Raw genomic sequence first — 17929 nt, 5'->3', positions numbered from 1 at the left:
TTTTTTTAGGGAATTGCTTTTAACAGTTTTGTAAATGACTTTGCTTACCTAATCATTTTACAAGTTCTGTACCATTTTCTGAAGCTAATGAGTCCCCAGCCACCTGATTCAATGTAGTTCTTTACCATTATGTACTGACTCATCATTTCTTCTACCTATTTTTTGGGGGGATTGTTCTGCATTATAATACAAAAATCCACTGGGTGTAAAGAGGTACAATATGTTTTTCTCTATAGTTCCTGAAATTGAATTCTTGGAAGGAATTTACTGTTAATCTCACCAAATCAAATATTATTTGAATTTTTTAACTTGTTAATTTTTTCATTGTTCTGATACAGGTATGTTTAAGTTAAAAACAAACATTTTAAGTAGATCGAATATTTGAAAGTGTCATTTTCTAAAGGCTGAATTTGAAGGCACTATCATTTATCTTAAAAGAAGCCAAATTTATAGCCAGAAATTACAAATGATAAATTTGTCAGCCATTAGAACTATCATAGAATCAATTTCACCATTATCCAATTATCCATTATCAAGATCACCATTATCACGATGATCTAATTTCAAAACTAAACCTTTCTCAAATATTTTCTTTACTGTATACTGAAACGCTTGGCTTGGCAGTTAGTTTTTCTGCCTCACACGTCAAGTGTCCTTGGTTTGATTATGAACTGTGTCTCTTCTGTGTGGAGGTTGAATTTTCACCTTGTGTCTGCATGTGTTTTCTCTGGTTTCCTCCCATTTTCTGCATTTATGCAGGCTGAAGTAATTGGTTGTTCTACATTGTTCCTGTGTATATTTGAGTATGTTGAGCCACCCTCATCTGAAATTAGGGGTTTTCATGAAAACATGAAAATAAGACAGATATACAGTAAACTGCAAGGGATTATATTCCTTCTATTAACCTGTCTTAAAGTGTCTAACAAATGCAATTAGTGAAATGTATACATGACCTATTATTGTTTAGCAGTAACCCATACACTAAGTTTTATTTATTCCATAATGTTACTGGGCAGGAATACAAGCCTGAATACAGGCTGTTTTTTTAAATATGCTTGGCATTGTTAAACACACTAGAGAAGCATTAATTCATTGCAGTTTCATTCCAAAAGGTCAGACTTAGCCTATTGTCATCTAATTCAGTAAAAATGCCACACTAGAGACATCTTTCAGAACATGAAAGATTGTTAATCATAATAAGAATGCTTCCTAGTTGGGAAGCACAATTTGAAATGTGTTCAGAATTTTCAATGCACCTAAGGCAGTAATTAGCAGACAGACCACGTATCAGGAGCACAGACAAGTCAGGGATCAAGTGCAGAGCCATGCAGAAAATGAAACACTGTTGCATGGAAGATTGTGTCAAAGTAAGCTCTGAAAAGACATTTTTCTTGGGATTATAAACCTCATGCTGTGTCCTAGTTTAATGGCATCCTGTAAGATCTGAGAAGTGGAAAGTTCCATATAAGTAATGTCAAGACAGGTCAAGATCTAATAATATTAGGGGAAGAAATATTAGGACTTCCAGTGCAATTCCAATACTAAGTTAGATGTGATTTATAAAGGTTTAGATTTATTATTAAATTGTATTATTATTTATTGAAACTTGCAAATAAATATGATTGCGATTTACTTTTTAGATGTAGGTAATGTACTGTAATGCCGTCTAGGGCATGGGATCACTGAGGGGCGGAGCTTCTTGATAACGACACTGTGTTGCTATCCGACCACAGCTGAAGGCAGTCTTTGCTTTGATAAGACCCAGCTGTGGGAGGTTTAAAAAGGGCAGGTTGGAAATTTCCCTGTTAGGAAAGCATGGCAGGACTTCAGACCTGAGCTAGCCTCAGTCAAGAGAGGTAGTAAAATCAAGAGTCTCCCATTTATGATACACTATAGTGAATGGTAGATTCCTGTCAGTACAGTGAGGTGAGGCAGAAGAACTAGCTGGGTGTGTGATGCTGACGTGTAAATGTAACCGTCTGGTTACTCACGATGAAGGATGGGAGTGAGAGTGGCTATGCCAAAACAAAGAGAAAGAAAGATATTGCCAGAGAGCAGGCTCTGGAAGCAAGCAGGTGTGTGATGTGAGCGAGTTGAGTCGACGTTTAAGTCAAAGCCACTTTTAGTTAGTAGTTAAACAGAAGGTTAGTGACTGCTAGTGAGTGAAGGTTAGTGAGCAGTAAATGATGCAGGTTGCAAATTTAACCCAGTGAGGGGGCAGTTGAGAGCAACAGTTCCAGAGGGAATAGGAAGAGGAATGAGAATAATGCACTATTGTCTATACCTCTGTGAGGGACAGCCATCTCGGAGGGGTTTTGGGATTTAGAGAAATCCATTGTATTTAAAACAACAGCATGTTCTAAGGTGGAGAGGGAATAGGACTGTAGTCCTGTGACAGTGAGAATAACAATCTGGAAAGGACCCTGAGAGTTAAAGCAGACAACCTGTTATAGAAGGAGAAAGAACAAATCTGTCTGAGTAATGTAATGTTCACTGAGAAAGTGGCTTTTAAATGTGAGGGTGATATTGTTGCATTAAAGTGAGTAAGTGTGTGGGACAGAGAGTAGGGTGTGGTAGTGGAGCTCCCTCTCTCTCTGGTAATGCAGAAATCATGGAGGCAGAGAGAGAAAAAAAGGCTTATAGTATCTAGCTGCTGACCTGGTGATGGATGAGATCAAATGAATAAGTGTGTGGGACAGAGAGTAGGGTGTAGTAGAAGTGTTCTCACTCTGGTAATGATGAAAAGGGCTCCTTTAGATGCTGACCTCCATCGATAGAATGAAGTGTAGGGCTCCACTGAAGTATATGCATTGAGTGGGACAGCATAGTCTGGGCAATGGATATGCTCCAGAAGCTGTGTGAATTAAGTGGGTTATGAGTAAAAGAGAACAAGGAGCAGGAGAGGCTCTGAGAGGGTGCAGGAGTCCAAGAGAAATTGCGACAGCTCTGTGGGAGCAGGGAGGCTTCTAGACAGAACATGAAATATCCAGGTGCAGGGACGACCCATGATGAGTCACAGTCTTGGTTGTTGCCATGTCAGCCCACCAATAAGAAAGCAGTAGAACATTTTCATCCAAATAGGATAGACTGAGTCTTCCACTGTTTCTTCCAGAAAGGGAGAGAGAATCGGAGGTGAGGTACGTTGAGCCTGGCTCTCCAGAAGCGAAGGGCTCAATAGTACGGTATGAGTGAACCTCAAGATGATCTTGGAAGTGGTAATTGAAAGGACCAAGGCATGAGTAAGAGACTTGTGAGTAGGAGTAAGAGTGTTCTATGAGAACCAATGCGAGAGACAACATGACACTGAGAGAAATGTCAGAAGTGTGACACTCTGAACTTTAGAATCCGCCAGGGCTCAGAGAGTTGAAAGTAGACAAGCTGAAACAGAGTGAGTGTCTGTGCTTAATGTCCTAGTTGCTCCAACAAAGGGTTTGAGTGAGAGCACCACTCTCAGAGGAGAGTGTGTGTAAGCCGGGGAAAATATAAAACTATGACAAACGTTAGAGCACAAAGTTCCAAAGCAGCCTGTGGATATTGCCTGTTTCTCACCCAAAGTGGTGTCTGTGACCTGTGATCACAGTAATTATTCCTAGCATTATTGTCATCATTAACATCACTTTTTTAACATCACTTACAGTACAAGCCTGGAATCCAGATCTTTTATATTTAAATGTTGCTCAATTGATATCAATTCTGTCTAGCACACAGGCACAGGAATCAGACAGATAAACCTAAGATTGAGTCAAAATGATTCAGAAATTGAGATTGATAGCATTTTTTGTTCATGATCAAAATTTTGTTAATGGTTTATCCATCAAAATTCTTTGTCTGCAAGGCCATATGGTCAGTAAAACCAATCTGAAAAGAGTACACACAGCTTTCATATTTTAAAGTTAAGGAAATCAGTGGTTCCTTTTTTGACATTGATCAACTCAATGTTCAATTGTTCCAGGCTATGTTACATATACATTTGTTTACTTGCAAAGAACTGACATTGCCATGCACAGGAGAAGGGCTAGCTCTGCAGTACCATCACCATAATCATGTTTCCATAGTACTGTGTACCAAAATGCACATGGACATCTATTTACTTATATCTTGGTATACAATATACAGTATTAGCAATATCGCATGAAGCATTGGCAAACAAATTTTGACAATGGGGATATACCTGTATTCACACAACTCTTTTTTGTTTTGTTTTTGTTTCTAATTCCCAACAGGTCCTGAGAGTAGTACGGCTGATTAAAATCTCCCCAGCTCTGGAAGACTTTGTGTACAAGATTTTTGGCCCTGGAAAAAAACTCGGCAGTTTGGTTGTGTTTACAGCCAGTCTCCTCATTGTGATGTCAGCCATCAGCCTGCAGATGTTCTGTTTTGTGGAAGAGTTGGACCGATTCACAACCTTTCCAAGGGTAAGTGCTGAGCAAGCAGGTGAACAGTTCAATCATAGGTTCAGAATTTCAACATTCATTTCTATAATAGCTGTAGTAACAGAAAAACGACACTCAGCTCTTTAGGGAACTATTCTTCACCCTGTATGACAGTAGCATTCAGATGTTTGTTAATTCTAAGGTTAATATCAAACAAATCAGCTCACGCACTACCACATTGACAAAAAATATGATTCTATTCTAATGTTAAATCTAATATTTATTCAAATATTAAATCTTTATTCATAGATGCACAAGTATTTGTCAGTTTGTCTAGTTTAAACCATTGATAGGCAACACACAAAGGGAAAAGAACAAATAGTGTGTGACTAATTTGCAAACAGATGTCTGACATGGCACAGAGTTCTTTGATATTAAGTGCTCATGAGAAACTCTCTCATTAACAAAGTCTTTTGATCGCATCCTGCGAGGGATCCACTGGTCTCTTTGCAAGGTGACTTTAAAAGGTGTCTGTAAACAGACGCTGCATACAGTATTTGCAAATGGAGTAATAACCATTGAGGATAATGATATTTGACCTTTCCCTGTCTTAAAATTCTCTGTGATACCAAATGCTGCCAAGAAAAAGGGAGTGTGACACAGTTAAATACAGTACTTCAGTTGACAGGAAGGAAATCTCAGGTGCAAGTGATTTTATTTGACTTTGTAGCTGATAATGGCCTACCTGTTCAAATCTGTGAGCAATTGGTCTACATTTTTCGAATCATTTTACTTTTGTTTGAGATATATTGCAGTTCAAATACTTGCGGGTGTATTAATCTTTGTAACATTTAATGGGAGCTTAGATAGTTTTGTTAAACTCAAACTAACACATTGTTACTTGCTCACGATTTTTTATTGTGGTTGTCTGAATAAAGAAAAATATTTTAGTAGCAGCTTTACAGTTATAATGAAACTATTTTATTTATATAACTTTTTATGGTTGAGTAGAAAAAAATAAATGTACTTATACAGTAGCTGAGATGTTCTGAAATTGTCCACTCTTATATTGTTATTGCCTGGTAGTCAGTAGGTAATTTATCCAAGTATCTCCTCTAGCTTTCTTGAAAGAAACCACTGTATCTGCTTCAGCAGAATGGCTGGGTATTGCAGCTGATTCCATACTCCTGCCACCCATAAGGGAGAACAGAATTCTACCACTGAATCTCCAGTGCTTGGTCCAATGTCTGGTTCCATACTGTGCATCACCCTGTTCAGCTTAGTAAACATCTCATATCCAGTGGCCTTTTGATTTCCAAAAACTGTCCGAAGGCTGTGCAACCCATATTAGTAAGGTGATGTTTTTTTCCTACTTTTCATACCTTTGGGTATTCATTACCTAAGGTACTGCCCTTTGTTCTTAATCTGCTAGGGACTGAAAAACTGCTGTCCTAAATTTAGTTACCCTAACGGGAAAATACTGTAGCCATTAACATGGACAGTCTCTGCCTCCTTAAGGGCAATAGTATCCCACATCTAAGCTACAGACCTTACTGTCTGATCTCATCACATCTTAGAAGCTAAGCTGGACCTGGTCAACACTAGTACGGGAGACCTCCAAAGAACACCAGTTGTCACAGGAGCCGGTGCAGACTGTAAAATCCAGAAGTGACTGGAGAAGGGCTACAGGGAAAACATATAAGGGATGGCGAACAGGGGGCGGTGCCTAAAGAGATCAGGCGAAAGGGGGGAGCACATGCAAACAAGTCCAAAACTGTCCAAGAGGGAAATCCGGGCGCTGTCCAAAATCCCAAACCAGGTGATCCATCCAAGACAAGACAAGGTTAAAATCCAGAATGGGATCCCGAGCAGGAATGGGGTTAAAAACAGAATGATGAGACCAGGTGCTCCGAACCTCGGACTCAGCTTGGTCAGGACGCCAATCAGAAGCCTAAGCCTTCAAGCCGCGGACGTTGGGTGATTTGATGCTAGGCGGGCCTCCAGGTGTCCATCTTCCAATGCATAAACTCTGGACGGAACAAGGGGCAAGTGAACGTGATAATGAAACAAACGCAAAAGGTTCGGAGCGCCCTCTAGAGGAGAGATAACGATCGTGATACCAGTTTGCGGCTGCAAAGGATGTTGGCTGACTAGAAGGTGGTAATCTTCACTCTGGACCTGAATTTCCAAATGAAAATTATGGTGACTAGGAACACTGGGCTGTAGGTGGTACATTTCCTTCAGAAGGGCTATTAAACCAAGGGACTGACTACTTAGTCACTAAAGAGCTCATGTCACTGTATGCAAGAATAGGGATGTTAATGCCAGTGGCCTTTCTAAAGCCTACTATGGGCTTGAACATTGCCCTACCTAAACTTCTTCCTTAATTCAAATGTCGAAGCTATTTCTCACTTCTTCATCTGTCTGGATTGGGGCTGGTAGCACATAATGGTCACTGTGCATCGTACACATAAGTGCAGCACTTCAGTGGAATTATAAAGTGCAATTGTGATGTGACTTTATACCATATGCAATGTATCAGTACAGTGTATGAAGCACCAAGTATGCCAGAGCTGTGGCATGTAATTTCCAGTGAAAGCATGTGCTTGAAAAACGCACAGGTAATGAAAAAGATTCCCTATTAGGGAGCCAGGGTAGTAAGATCAACTTATTATACCCATGCATTCTTCTTAACAAAGGTTTTAAAAACTCAGAAATGGGATTTTCAATTGTTCAGAGTGAAAAAGCACTTGGTTCTAGCTCAGTCACCGGGAAATTAACTCAAGGCATGATCAATTCTGTGGTAGAGCTACATGTATACAGTATAATGGAAATATAATGATTGGTCTGGCAATTTTAAAAATTGTAGACACTTAAAAATACATTAATTTCTTTAGAACAGAATAATTTGGATTGTTCCAATCTCACTTTATACATACAAATTATATGACATTCCGTGAAGCATGAACAATTAAAGGGGAAAAAAACATTTTATTTAAATAGCTGCTTTTATATTTGACATTTCACACTGACAGAGAAGTCTCTTTTTGTATTTGGACTAGTAAATTATTAGGAACACCAATAAAAAAAAACATCTTTTGTTTCGTTTTGAAAAATACACTAGGCACATTTGCATCAAAAATGTGTCTTGCTTTTTAACAGCTGTCTGGTTTGTCAGTCAACCATTTTCCTTTTCTATTGCCTTACCCCACGTACTGTAAATTATAGGATGAAATGTAGGGAAAAGTCTAATTTAGCAATTGAGAGAGCAGATTCTCAAACCATTATTAAGCTTTGAAAATACCAGTGGAAAATGAAAATACAAAAGATTTTAAATGAATGTGTCTCATAGTAAATTAGCATAACATTTTCCCACAATTTCTAAATATACACTGTATTAAGCTATGCCACAGTGCTTCAGATTGCATTTTATATAAAGCTATACAGTATTGTACATGTTGTTTATTGTACATAGTATAACTATGTTTTTTTAGGAGTCTCTATAGGCAGTTTTTATGAACAAAACACTATTATGAAAACAAAGTCACTCATTTTTATGCAGGAAAAAAAATGGTCATATCCAATACTAGTCAGAGTTTTTTCACTTGGACCAAATCATATTCTCTGCCAGTCCAATTCAGAAGCCATTTCCAGTTCCTTCTCAAAAATATCTGCTTTCCAGAAAAAAAGATATCCCTGTATAGTCTCTGTACTCTCTGTACTCTCCTAACAGCCTCCTTGACTCTTGCTTGCTAGTCAGTCTAAATACAAATGGTGGGTATTCCTTCTTGCAGGTGTTTCGGAAAATGCTCCAATTGCTTACTCTTTTCCAGATTTCTGGGTTTTTCTCTGACTTTCAGTTCCTTGTCTAGCCTGACTGAGTCTGATATACAGTACCCGTATTCTATTCTCCAGCCCCAGTACATTATAGTATACAGTATGGTTGACCAACAATTAAACATTTCATAGTGAACACATTTTGCCATTTTGCCAGCAGATTTGTTTCTATCAGAAAAAAATATTTAATTTTGCGGAATATCACTGCAAATGACCGGAATGTTATAAAGTACCACAAGACCATTGTAAAAAAAAAAAGATGTGCCAACCAGAATTATTTATTTTATCCTCAGGTTTTAAGATTGCATTTACATGGTTTAATTTCCAGATATTTTTTTTCCGTGCATAGCTAATAATTTAAACTTGTTTGTATCTCCTACAGGCTTTCATGTCAATGTTTCAAATCCTCACCCAAGAAGGCTGGGTTGATGTCATGGACCAAACACTTGTTGCAGTTGGACACATGTGGGCTCCAGTGGTTGCCATTTACTTTATACTGTACCATCTTTTTGCCACTCTGGTATGTTGTAGAATAAACATGCTACTGATTATTTGCTTGTGATAGACCTCTTCATATCAGTTAGAAGTATGTCAGCTTTATTCATTCAGTAATTTTAGGGTGCTTGACGTCTGTCAGTGTGTGAACTTCAGTACTACAGTAAATCACATTAAAGCTTTTTTCGTTATAGAAAAGGGTCATATCTGTATTGTTTTGTGCTGCTTTCTGCCCTTGGTTTGTATGCATCTCACAGATGTAATTTAATTTTAAGGCACGAGCATAACACTCTAGGGCATAGACTGTTAATTAGGAATTAGATGCTGCTTACTGGCGTATGGCACTTAAGTGAGCACATGGGTAATACATACCGCAGTGCTTCTCATGACATACTGAGTAGCAAATAGAATGTTTCTGGGTTAAAGACAAAACACATTTGCCCCTTTATTTAAATACTTCCTCTGGAATTGTCGTCAAATCATTGAACAATAGGGTAAGCAAGAGACAGTGGTGCTGTAGGCGTACAGGAAGGTGATGTTTTAGCACACTTTCCTTTTCAAACAAAGGTTACAGAATTCCAATGAGATCCTGAACTGACAGTCATACAGTACATGTACAGTATTTGAAAAGTGATTTATGCATAATATACTTACATACAGCTGTGACGTCATTTTCATTAGATGTATGCACTGTATATGTATTTCATCTTTATGGCGGAGTAATACATTAACATTATTATTCCTACTGGTAGTCACTACACTTTCACCTGGTCTGTTGAATACACTTACAGTATGCTATTGAAATGTATCTGCATACTGTATATGATGTAGGTGTCTCCGGTTTTTGAATAGTATATCTGAACTTATGTTCTAAATATCAGTCTTCTGATATGTTATGCTCCAGTGTTTTTAATGCTCTTTTTCAGTTTAAACATGTCATATCCAGGGAGGTGATTGTTCTAAGAGTGTGTAGCCGACTAGGAATGAGGTTGCTTTGGAATTTGGAATTTAGAGGAAGAGAATGTAATAGCGAGTCTTGCAGTACAGTATATGATCACAGTATTACAGTGACACCATTACCCCTCCCCCTAAAGCCAAACAACCAGTTTTAATCCATGACACATGACATGTTGCAAATGAGTCTGAGAGACCCATCAGAGAGATTTGGAAGCATGTGATCACCAAAATAAGCCATATGGGGTCTGTCATTGGATGTTAGAGGATTTCAAAAGGCTGGACTCCTCCTGAGAGCCCATTGGATTGGCTGTTAGCAAGCTCATATACATACTATGAGCAGTGTTACAGCTGAACATTTTATTATAACCAACATGTGCTAATTAAACATAGGCTTAATATGTAAAACATGAGATATGGATACAGTATGTATAGTTGCAGGAGCACTTGTAAACTTGTAAACTATGAAAAGTCCCAGTCCTGGGTATAGACCTGTATTATTTACACAGGAGTGAGAGTAATAATTGCAGCATTGGGACTCTGCAGCTGCTAGAGGCACCCTAGCGGCCTGTATTAGAGACCATTCCTCTGAATCAAGAGCATAATCCACACCCACTGCTCCTCCAGCTGTTACAGTAATAATCCACCAGCAGCATTAACCCATCACTGATACAGTACTGTTACGTGGCTGACACTGAGTTTCCCCTTACAGTTCCTACACTTTGAAATAGTATGTGTCAATAATAAGGAAATAAACACGTAAATGTAATCACAACAGGAAGCAACACACAGTGAAGTACACAGACATAATAAAACACAATGACAAACTACATCCAGAGAGACTTTGCCTAAAAGAAAATATCTATTAGAAATCTGTTTCTGATCTAGACATGTAGAGGAAAGATGTCTGCTGGCAGTTCTGTATTCTCTTGAGACTGGAAATGGTAACAAAGAATTGGCTAATAGGAGGCATTTACATCACAAGGTTTGCATTATTAATTCTCTAGGAAGGTCACAAAATTGTGACAGTCTGTTAGCCTTTTTCAGAAAGTGCTCACTGAGTAATGCATAAACTCAGTGAATACAGCAATAAAAAGGGCTTTCATTATAATTAAAAAATGTTTGAAGTGTTTAAAGTTAAGTAGCATGTACGTCACAGTTTAATAAAAGGAGATTAAATGTTTCTAGGCTAGCAGTAGAATGTTTGCATCTGAATTCACTTAAGACAATTAAGGAATTATAACAATTGTTATTTTCACTTCACAGAAATATAGTATTTCTATGTACCCTGCATGTACAGTAGTAGTATTTACTACGAGTTAAACATAATAAAGACATTTGTCTTCTGCTGTTCAAATATCATTAAAACACATTTAATGTGTTAACTTTCAGCTTGGTTCATTCAACTACTGGAGCAATTACACATTCAGCATGCTTTAGAAAATGGTGCACAGTATTTCATTCCAAGTGTTAAGTCCAAAAAGAGAAGAATATACTATCCTCTTTATTCTTTAGCTGTTGTTTTCATTCTTCCGGGTGGGATTGCTCTGCAGTAGATTGTTTATAACCAGCTAATGAATGTGGCAGGTGTGCAGGATTCTCGTTACTGAGAATTATTAATGCAGAGCAATATGAATGACTACTGGGAAATTAGATATCCTGATTCACAGATTACCTGTACACCAAAGACTTATAATAAGAAGAGGTTTCTCTCAGTAAAAAAAAAGTAATAAAAACTGTTCTTTGAATTGTTTTAATGTCTTCTAGTTGAATATATTCCTGCTGAAGCAGATAAAAAAGCAAATTATTTGTTATTGGAAGCCTTAACAGTGAATGGAGGAGTTATGAATTCTGGTTTTCATATTAGGGAAAATGAAATTATCTCTTAAATTTATAGATTTTTTTTCTCTTGCTGTAATACAGTACACTACATAAAGTATAGTGCCTTCAAAAAGCTTTGGGACAGCAAAGTCCAAACTCTTACTATTACTTTAAAGTCAAGAAATTTGCATCTTTGATCATGAGATTATTATGAGTGGTATAGTAAGTACAATACTGTATATGTTTTCTCAAGGAACAAGTAAAGGTTTATTCCATGCTGAAACGAGAAGAAAAGAAACACAAAATTTTGGCTGTGGAGCCTTCTTCAGGAGTGTCAGGCTCCACAGCCACAGTTTCTTTTCTTCTCTTTTCAGCATGGAATAAACCCTGACTTGTTCCTTTGCAGCCTATGCGTGCTAATGCAGCTACCTACTTGAATATATGTTTTGTGTTTGGGTAATTCCATGTTAATTTTGATATATGAATACAGAATTGTTAATTATCATGTAAGAACTAATATATATATATATACTATAGGTATATATTGCAATCACTTTAGATTAAAAACATACTGTATGTTGTGTTTAATCCGTTGATTTCCAGTGACCATAACTATTAGGACACATTCATTTTAAATAAATTAGCAGTGAAATGCCAGCCAGTATGGATAGAAGCATTTCCTTTTACATAAGCAAAAAATGTTCTGCTACCTGCTGAATTCATTCTATTTGCTACAATCATTAGTTCATCATCAATTAAGACACTTGAGCTCTTTCTAGAGACAGCCATGAATCTGACACCCATACTCAATGGTTGGCACTTCACCATACAGCATGACAATGACCCATAAGGCAGTGCAAACAAGATCATTAGTAGGAAAAACATTGAAAGTCTTAAACTGACCAAGTCAATCTTCAGATTTACAAAACAAACAGCATGCATTGTGCCCTTTCTGTTAAACAATCAAATGTGTGCATGTAATTACCCCCAAAAAACATATGTGATTACATATTTATCTTATGATCACAAATACAAATTATTTGACTGTAAAGAAAAAATAGGTTTTCACTACTACAATAATTTTGGAGAGCCCTGTAAATTTATTTTCAGATAAAATGTATCAAAAACACTGCATTCATAAGCCAGTATAATGAGTCCTTTCAAAGTTAAGAATTTTAATTTAGAATTTCTTTTGGAAAGTGCGTCACCTGAAGAATAACCTTCTTTAAACAATAAAAGAATATAATCTGATTCAGCTGTCAAATGATTCATCCAACATCTTATTCCAATTTAATAGCTAAGATTGTTAGGCTGAGTGCATATCAGAAGAGGTTACGTATTTCAAAGCACAGTATGGTGAAAAATGCTTTTAATTATTCATTCATTTTAATTATTTATTATTGTATGTTCATACTTAAGTAACTTACATTTATTTTAATAAAATGCCTATTAATAACTCAAACTGACATTAAACTTAGTTATTTAGCTTGCATAATATTTAATAAGGGACTTGCTTTGGACAAGTCACATGATCAACACATGAGCTTAATTTTTCCATTAGATAATAATTATTTGTATATGATGCTGTACATTTCTTGACTTAATAACTAGTGACTTTTTTATTTAGATTTTGCTGAGCTTGTTTGTTGCAGTAATTCTCGACAATCTGGAACTTGATGAAGATTTGAAGAAACTTAAACAGGTAGGTAACAGATTTTCTCTTTCATATTCAGACAGTCTGCATGTGAAGCACAAGTGAATTTGATATGGAGAAAATGGAAATTTGGTGAATGGAGAAGTGCAAATTGTAACACAATCTAATGTTTCTGTCTATATGAAACTGAAAAAAGTTGTTTTACTCAGACTGTACGTATATAACAACAAATTCTAACACTGTTGAGATGCTTGTAAATGTCATAAATGTAAATGCCTTATTTTTTATGTTGAAAATCAATAGAATAACATGCATTTTGCATTGAATTAGCAAAGTTTTTTCAACATAATCTTTCTAACTATGAATATTTCAAGCCTTCTTTCCAGAAAACTTTGCAGTAAATCTTAAACTAAAACAGAACTTCACAGTGGTGGTTACTGTACTTTTACTGAAACAGTTCAGCTCCCTTCCTTCTTAAAAACAAATGTGTGCATAATGTATAAAATGCACGACTTCCAATTTGTTCTCATTGTGAAGCTTGCCTCTGGCTAATGGAAAATCAGTCTAGGGATAACAGAATAATTGTTTAATGGCTTTGATTTTTTTATTATGCAGTACTCTTTATTGCCCAACAAACACTATGCACAGATTCAGTGAGCCATAATTATTGGTGCATAACTCCAGAATCATGTGCAGAATATAAATACGGATTGGGAGCATTTAAATGCACAGGAGTTCATAAAATGTATTATGTGCAGTGATCAGAAGTGCAAAAAAGAAGGGATTTTTGTTCAGTTGTTTGCATGTTGAGCTACTTTTCTAGGGCTGTGTTTGATCAGTTTCATATCCAACAGACAGCTTCTTCACTTCCTGATCTGCAGGCTTTCCATTTGTTTTTATTTCCCCAACATTAAAATAGTTAAACCATTAAACCAACATTTTTTTAATTAAACAAGTCTGAATTGTTTCACCCTTCAAAAATTATATGTACGGAAATTTATACCGTAGTTATCTTAACATGCAATGCTTATAATTAGAACCTAAAAGAGATGGTGTGTCCTGAGTATTAGGTTAAGGAAACACTGCTCTTGGCTGATATTTGCTGGCATTCTTTGTCAACTGTTCTCAATTAACAGACATTCGATAGAGAAATAAACTCAGGTATCAATTACCTGAGTGAGTGATAATTGATAAAAATCTATATGTTAAGTAAGAAGTTGTTATCATAGGAGTTTTTAATTTTCCTTTGTTAGATTGGGAAATTCTACAGGAATGCCAGTAGCTGAAACTGATATCAGACATTTCTTAAACTAATATCTTTCTTGAAATCTGTCTTCTGGTCCTGCTGTCAAATTCTCGGCTGAATTTAGTTTACATCATTATAATTGCTGCAGTTCCTCAAACTTCACACTATCTTACAATGTGTTTTGGATTGCTTACAACATAAAGTAATTTTTTATTTAGCAATTAGTTTTAGCACTTCATTTTTTATTGTTTTACTGTATGTGAATTTATTTTATTGTTCCTTGTTATACAATTGCTTATATACCTACAGTAGTATATGTATATGTATATATGTTTATAATATGTAAGGCACGAACAAAAGCAATGATGATAATCTTCACCATTATTCAGTACTCCAACTGTAAGTAAATATGGTTCACTCTTAGTTTTCATAAATTTAAGTTCTAATGACTTTTCTCTCAAATTGCAACCTCAGCATTACCTTTTTGCCAAACTCTGACTCACGCAGTAATTAGTACCAGAAAATATCAGCAAACTGCTGATTTGATTGCACGTATTTGACAAAGAAGAATACAGATTTCTTTAAAATATTATAAAATAGTTCCTCTATCAAACAGAAACAAACTGTACTTGAAAACTCACTGGATAGCTTATTCTGCATTACATGCAGAATCCACGTTATGCTCTTTTCTTAAAATATGTAGACCTGGTCTTAAGCAAAAACACAGATTCTGTTCAGTTTTAAGTTACTCAAAATGCTGTCATGCTTCACACATTTCCTTAAGACCAAATCAAATGCTCCCTATAATCAGATAAGTAGATGTGTTGATCTGAAGCTTAAGCTATAAAATTGCCTTTTAAGGTTCTTGGAACACAAAAATACATCTGCAGTATCATTTGATAGTAATGACAGCTATGAGGCTAAAATAAGGATTCAACTATGTTGTGTTTTTCCTATAGTATGCATACATTACATTGATCTGGTTTTCTGATGTACAGTAGCTCTTATTGCAGTATAGCTGGGCACCCCTGTTAATCTGTAGTGTATATGGTAAGTGGCAGACAATAGGCATTGTAGGTTCTATAAGGTCTTTCTTGTCTTAACTTCCGTTATTTTATAAATAACAATGCAATTAACAATGGCCTACAAGATAAGATATTCATGGCAATTGTGCAACAAGACAATTAAATACAGTTGATATTGTTTGAATGCAGTTTCTTAGATCATCTCAGATATATTCTGCATCTGCATCTTAATTGGTTGTTTTTTGGTGAGTCTGATAGGGTCATACTGTAAGTACTTTTTGTGGAATGTATTAACATAATTAATAGTATGAGCACATTTTCTCAATCCATTGAAAAAAATTAACCAAAATGATTTCAGTTAATATAAAATAATTGAATATCTAATTAGTACTCATGAGTAATCAATTTAAAAAGTTTATTTGATCAAAATTGTTAAAAACTTCTCAACACTTTTTAACTGATCATATCAAACAACCCAGAATGTTTTCAAAATAGATGTATAGGGCTAGCATCTATTTACAATAATCCGTATACAGTATAAGATTTTTTTTTCTGGACAAGCATATTTATAGCAAATGAAAAGGTCACTTATAGAAACTGTCCAGAAATATGCACTTCATCTACAAGCCTCTTTATGATGTACCTTCCTCATAATTTTTTGGGACACTTTGTAGAAAGGAAGAAGTGATTGATAACTTTCTTCTATTATGCTTACAGAACAGCTTTAATGTACAGTATGAAGGCTGGAAGAGTTCAAATAGCAAATGCTAAAAAAATTTTGTGTTCTACTCATCTCAATTGTTAAGAGAGCTGGGAGTTTTCAAGACAGTACCTTATACTATACAATTGTGAGACACGTGGAAATTATTTCATTTCATTGTCCAGATTTAAATCCCTGTGATTTATTATGAGAGTACAGTAGCTGTAGAAAAGACCCAGTTTACAAGAATGAATAATGTACTGTTGTAGATCTGAAAAGCAAAAAAGGGAAACAGTAATAATATGACTGTAATGCAAAGACTAGGTTTGAACTACTGTATATGTAGGATATGTGGTGATTTCTCAGGATTACATTATCTAAAACAGGTACTGTATCATTGCATGATTGCCCCGGTCAAAGATGATTAACGATAATCTGGGTTAGAATCTGGGACACCTCTCAAAGAGTAGATGATATTTTATCTTGAAAGTCATGTTTTGTTGATTTGTACCAGTGTGTATTTACAGTTTCATTTGTGTATACAGCACTGTACAGTACTGTATATATTTATAAAAATAAATAGTTTATCATATCTTAAATAAACATACTGTAGGTATTCAGGCTCTTTTAGAAACACTGTTGAGGGCTACAGAACAGCTGGATTGTCATGTGGTTGGTACAGGATCATGAGGGACCCTTGCCAGGGTCTGTGTTAGACAGCTATACAGCATGAATTCATGTTTGATGGATGCTTTAAGTTTTAATGGTACGTGCTGTAGCCTCTAAAGAGATCCTGGAGACAATGCCTATACTCTATAAATTCAAAATTAAAATGTGTTCTTTATTTTAGAAATCATCTGATTTTATTAGTGGATTTATGACTCATGGTTGATGTACTGTATTAGAACATCAAAAGAATTGGGAGGTGGCTCAGCACTTCTGGGATTAGTCAATTAGTTCTCTGTCCTTCTCCAAGGAAAAGATGAGCCTCTGTAACTTTCCAGTCGCCTGCAGGTTTCTCGCCTGCTTTCTGAAGGACGCACCTTCCTTCAAATTGTTACTGAACCTCGAAAGTCAAAAGATAAAGGATTGGAAGGATAGGCAGATTCAAGGATCCAGCCTATAATTCCCCCATTCTGCCTATGCTGGTACAGAACAAGGACTGTTACTATAAGCCCTGATGGAAAGGTACAATCGGTGATTCTGAATTGTTTGGGTATATAATCAAAATTAATGGGAGAATCTAAAATAAAAAGAGGATTTGAATTACCAGCTTGCCTTGTTTTTCAAGTGTGGACTTCAGAAACATCACATGCTTCTGAGATTGTGTCTGAAAAAAAAATCATTTTGGATTATTTCCATCAAAACATCTTTCTTCTAAGAATATCTAAAAGACTTAGTAACCCCTTGGTATGGTAGACATTTCCGGTAGACAGTTTAAAGCTAAAAATGAGCATAACCCTCACAGATGTTCTCTATTTGTTATTGGGTTATTACTTTTAAAAAATAAACCAATGCAGAACCTAACTGTAAAGTTAAATAGCTTCTATTCTGGTTCTTTTGTGGACTTTTCCTTATTATGCTATTTAAATAAATTAATCAAATTCATAAATATTAAACATCAAATAACAAATCTCTATGTGTTAAATTATCTAATCAAATGTTTTAATCATATTAATTTAAGATATAGTGTTTTCCCTTCTACAATAGTGTTTCCAGAATCTAATTTTTCAGATTTAAATACGATCTGAGTTACTGTATTTAGCTGAATGTTTATCTGAAATACTAATTCAGATATGAATTCTGACTTGCTTATAGAATTTC

At 35.8% G+C, this 17929-nt stretch overlaps 1 protein-coding gene across 6 annotated transcripts in view; it reads left to right on the top strand.

Annotated features, from left to right (window-relative positions):
- nalcn (sodium leak channel, non-selective) overlaps nt 1-17929 on the top strand; it is a 168985-nt gene that overhangs the window by 99508 nt on the left and 51548 nt on the right. For all 6 annotated transcript variants that reach the window (XM_088604641.1, XM_088604616.1, XM_088604649.1 and 3 more), the window contains 3 exons: nt 4224-4415; nt 8593-8730; nt 13108-13182. In XM_088604641.1, coding sequence (XP_088460767.1) covers nt 4224-4415; nt 8593-8730; nt 13108-13182 — 405 coding nt within the window. The remainder of the gene's footprint in view (nt 1-4223; nt 4416-8592; nt 8731-13107; nt 13183-17929) is intronic.

Source organism: Lepisosteus platostomus, chromosome 2 (genome assembly GCF_059453375.1).
Source record: "Lepisosteus platostomus isolate fLepPlt1 chromosome 2, fLepPlt1.hap1, whole genome shotgun sequence".
Taxonomy (NCBI): Eukaryota; Metazoa; Chordata; class Actinopteri; order Semionotiformes; family Lepisosteidae; genus Lepisosteus; species Lepisosteus platostomus.
This window is presented reverse-complemented; position numbering and strand designations above follow the sequence as displayed.